Source organism: Arvicanthis niloticus, chromosome 2, assembly GCF_011762505.2.
Source record: "Arvicanthis niloticus isolate mArvNil1 chromosome 2, mArvNil1.pat.X, whole genome shotgun sequence".
Classification (NCBI taxonomy): Eukaryota; Metazoa; Chordata; class Mammalia; order Rodentia; family Muridae; genus Arvicanthis; species Arvicanthis niloticus.
This window is the reverse complement of record NC_047659.1, coordinates 133,526,990-133,531,348: the sequence shown is the minus strand read 5'-3', so window position 1 is coordinate 133,531,348 and position 4,359 is coordinate 133,526,990. Positions and strand designations below refer to the sequence as shown.

The 4,359-nt window shown below is 47.7% G+C and overlaps 1 protein-coding gene across 1 annotated transcript; it reads left to right on the top strand.

Annotated features, from left to right (window-relative positions):
• Nucleotides 1–1,795: 1,795 nt before the first annotated feature.
• Nucleotides 1,796–4,081, top strand: Slpi (secretory leukocyte peptidase inhibitor). The gene is made up of 4 exons (XM_034495992.2): nucleotides 1,796–1,952; nucleotides 2,514–2,675; nucleotides 3,125–3,274; nucleotides 3,839–4,081. The coding sequence occupies exons 1-3, from the start codon at nucleotides 1,868–1,870 to the stop codon at nucleotides 3,271–3,273; spliced, it is 396 nt and encodes a 131-aa protein (XP_034351883.1). The 5' UTR covers nucleotides 1,796–1,867; the 3' UTR covers nucleotide 3,274; nucleotides 3,839–4,081.
• The last annotated feature ends 278 nt before the right edge of the window (nucleotides 4,082–4,359 follow it).

Sequence of the window (4,359 nt, the reverse complement as noted above, 5' to 3'; positions counted from 1 at the left end):
CAAGGAAGATAGGAAGGAACACAGAATGGGAAGGACTGGAGCTGTGTGGGAGGAAGTGAGTACAAACCCCTAACCAGCCAGTAAGTTTGCCCTTGGGGGTGGGGAGGCAGACTTTCCGTTAGTCTCTTACAGTCTGTACAAGTTGCTAGTTAGCCAGTTCACTGACTGCCCTTACTCAGGGCACACTGATTTTTCTTTCCTTTTCTTTGGCGCCAAAATTTAAACCACAGAATAATTTCTGCATAAAAGGTTCTGGAAACATCTGGCTCCTGCCTTAGAGAATACCTTGAGGAGCCCAGCACTTAATGCACAGTCTTTTTGTGTCTGTTTTAATGTCTACACACTTTCTTTGGGGGAACAAATGGGAAATCACACAAGGACCATGACATCTCAACATCATGGCTGCCTAAATAAGACCTGACCAATGGGAATACCAGTCGACATGCCACGGTGGAAGGGGGGGTTCTCATGGGGCCTCACCCCTAGATGATAAAATACAGGCACTTAACGGTTGCCAAGAGAGGGGTCTTCCCCATGGATGAGTCCAGTTGGCTATCCAATGTCAAGTGGTCAGCCCTAAAAGACGTATATACACATGAACAGCACTAACTGGGTTCAGTAGGTATGTCTGTATCTATTCATATACACACAGAACAGTATAAATTAAAGAAAGGGGGACCAAGAACTTGAGAGGGAGGTGGGTGGGAGGGTGACATTGGAGGGGGTAGATGAGGAGAGAAATGGTACAAATACACAAACAGGAAAATACAGCAACCACAGAGACGGTCCCATGATGCTGAGGTAAGGCTCAGGCTTTGTGGGAAGGGAATTTTGGGTTGAAGTCTAGAGAGAATGATGTCTCTCCTAATCATTGGGAGTAGTCTGTACACACCGGAGAGCACCCACAATGGGCAGAAGGCATGGCAGCCATAGTTTTCAGCTGACAGCTGAAGCCTGTGGAGGATTTAGGGGTAAGAAGGATTAATTCCTTTAATAACTCAAACTACACCACAGCTCAATGCTGATTGCAGGGATGAGTAAGAGGCTCTGTCTCTTTACTCCAATACACTTCAGTAATCTCTATTAGCAATTGATGCAATTCATTCATTACTTTAAGGGACATTTCAAGCTCTTAATCTCAGGGCCAGCCCCGAGTCATTTCATCCCTAAGAGACTGAGCTCCAACAAGGTTTGCTGAAGGCAAGGCCCTTCCGTGTGTAACTTTCATTTGTTTAGAAGCTGCTCTCCACATTCCAGTTGTGGAATCGGCACTGGGCACACAGCGGTGAGAATGATTTGGCAGAAATAAACCTCAGTTGATTGAGCCATGTGTCATCTGTATCTTGAGAAGGAATTTGTATTGAGCAATAGGTTAGAGTTTCAAAACCCCAGAAAGTCCAGGAACATGCAAAAAAAAAAAAAAAAAAAAAAAAAAGAGGTGTATGGTAGAATAGAATTTCATCCGAGAGTCCACGTCTGATGTGTCAGCTTCAGGTTGGGGTAACCCTTTTGTGACCGGCCCTTTCTGCTCTTCTCTACCAGTAAGGGCAATAAATAGGCTTGGGGACTCCACAATGCTCAGGGTTCAGGTGGTCACCTGAAATGTCCCTCTGCTGATAACTTCCAAAACAGCTTCTTTCATTTTCAGCTCTCAGGTGGTTACTCTGATGGCCTCATGGTCCTGTCTGAAACAGAAAGCCCGCCACCTACTTCTGTAGCATCGAGCCTTCTGTTCCGTGGCTACGCTTCCTGCCTATGCAACAGCACCTGGGAGGGGCCAAATACATTCCACTGGGGCCACGCCTACTGGTAAAGATATAAATAGCGATTTCTGGGGACTGGTCATCAGAGCTACCCTGCCTTCACCATGAAGTCCAGCGGCCTCTTCCCTCTCATGGTGTTCCTTGCTCTGGGGATCCTGGCACCTTGGACTGTGGAAGGAGGCAAAAATGGTGAGTTGGAGTTGCTTTGGCCCAACACTGCCTGGAGTATCTGAGGTGGGGGCTCCTGATGGTTTGGGATGTGTTCCCTTCTACAGGCTGTTTCTCAGATTACTCTGGACCTCAGGGAGACATCCATGTCTCACTGGGGTAGAGCTTCTCCTCTTATTATGCAGCCATCCTGTCAGCTCAGGTCTCACACAGTTCTGTGTCTGCCCTTTAGCCTTTCTGTTTCTGCCTCTGGCTTTAGTTCTCAGCATCTCACATAATCATTCGTTTTGTATTTCCTACAAGGAGAGTATTCCTACTCTCCCCTTGTGTCTTTGTGATATCTCACTTAGCCCTGAGGTGGAAAGCCTTGGCTGGGAACCCTATGCCTTTCATCCTCAGTCTGTGATTTCTCCTGGTCACATGTCTTGTTTGACCAAGTCTGCCTTTTCTCTCCTAGGTCAGCCAGGTATTTCTGTTTGTAGTTGTGGGCCACTGGAATGAGGGTCTGTATTCTGAGATGTGGACGTTTGACTAGGAATGATGATAGTCCATACCTTCCCAACATCTTGATCTTCTCTTTAGATGCTATCAAAGCTGGAGCCTGCCCCGCTAAAAAGACTGCTCAGTGCCTTAAGGTTCAGAAGCCAGAGTGTCGTACTGACTGGGAATGCCCGGGAAAGCAGAGGTGCTGCCCAGATGCTTGTGGTGTCAAGTGCATGAGTCCCGTTTCCATTCGCAAACCAGGTGAGCCAGTAGAGAAACTAGAGAGAGGAAAGTGAACTTCAAGAGCCAGCACTGAAGGGGACTGACTGAATGACGGGGTCCTCCAAGGCATCCTTGTTTCTAAGAGCTGTTGGGTTCAACATGTCAGCTAGCCAGTGCCTCCTGCTACCCTTGGCAGGAAGAGCCACTTGTCTAACGTCGCCAGTGTGTGAAGATGATGGCTTTATAAGAAACCACCTAGCATTAGGCATTCTGTAGCTTGATGGAAACCATTCAACCCGGTCAGGGCTGGACGGCTGGTCCCTGCATTTGGCTAGATGGTAGAGAAGATGCAGGTACTCTTTCAGGAGACATGTTTGGGAGGAGGCGATGGAGGTGAGGGGTGGATGGGCAGGAGACGTTGGGTTGAAGAAGCGTAGATGTGGTGCTTGAAGTTTAAGACATGGACCCTGTGACTCTTTTCTCACCAGTGATGAAGAAGCCTGGGAGGTGCCTCAAAGTTCAGGGAAGATGTCTGATGCTTAACCCTCCCAATCACTGCCGGAGGGACGGCGAGTGTGAGGGAAAATACAAGTGTTGTGAGGGCATGTGTGGGAAAGTCTGCCTTCCCCCATTGTAAGGTAAGGAGTGGGCTGGGGGAGGGAGAGCTCGTTCCTCTCCAGCCCTTTTCCGTGTCAAGGTTCTGGAGCTCAAGGTTTATGTATCAGGAGATGGTATTCTAATCAAGACTCCCCTGTCTGTTTGTCCTTTAAGCAAACCATCTCCTATTTCTTAGGACAAAGCTGAGAATTACCAGAGGCTTTGATTTGACTGCGGCCTGTCTGGGTAAGGGCCGTGGGTGAATGACTCTGAGTCTCCTTGTCTGCAGAATGGAAATACTAAAGTTGAAATGTTTTGCAGGGCACTGTAGATATTATTTGTTATCCAGGTTACTTACTTCATGGTGTCTCTCTGGTCACAGCACAAAGGATAGGTATAATTTGAGGAATGTCTCATTCAATGCTCTGAGTTTTGGATTTTGCAATGACAACGAGACTTGAACCTATTCTCCTGAAACCCCAAATCCTCTCAAGTACAGCCGCACTTTACAGTTTGACTTTCTCAGCACGCTCCCTTACAAGGACTGGATGGAATCGACCTAGCTGGTTCCTATGTTGAAGGTCTTATCTTGTTTTCTCTTGTAGCCTGATTCCTGACATTCGGAGACGGATCTGGACTCTGTGTGGTCTGGAAACTACTTCCCTGCTCTCAGGCTCCCGGCTCCGGGTTCCATGGCTTCCCGGCTCCCAGGATCCCAGGCTAGGATCCTGTGCTTAAGGTTTACTTCTGCCACTAACATTTCCTTCTGGCCCGCACTCAGCATTCACCAAGCTTAAAAGAAATGCTGTTGGAGATCAAATAAATAAACGCTTTTATTTCTCCATGCACACCCTGACTCTGATTCACTGAGGGGATGGGGGGTGTCAGAAATCAGTAAGAGGAGGATTGGGCACGAGGCCTCCTTCTTACATCCACGGAGGAGGAGGATGAGGATTCCAGGCTTGGGCGGTCTTGAGTTTACAGTATGAATCTAACAGTACTGACTCTCTGGCACTTGGAAAAGTCTCTCTACCTTCTAAATATTGTGCTTTTATCTGCAAAGTGGTAACAGGAGCCAAATTCTTACAATGTGTAGAACACCAGAGGTTGCAGAGTGGTGCAAAGC

Excerpts from the sequence above, each read along its gene's own strand:
- Slpi (XM_034495992.2), top strand. The coding sequence starts at position 1,868 with ATGAAGTCCAGCGGCCTCTTCCCTCTCATGGTGTTCCTTGCTCTGGGG. Across the intron at positions 1,953-2,513 it reads TGTGGAAGGAGGCAAAAATG|ATGCTATCAAAGCTGGAGCC; the intron begins GTGAGTTGGAGT and ends TCTTCTCTTTAG. Across the intron at positions 2,676-3,124 it reads CGTTTCCATTCGCAAACCAG|TGATGAAGAAGCCTGGGAGG; the intron begins GTGAGCCAGTAG and ends TTTTCTCACCAG.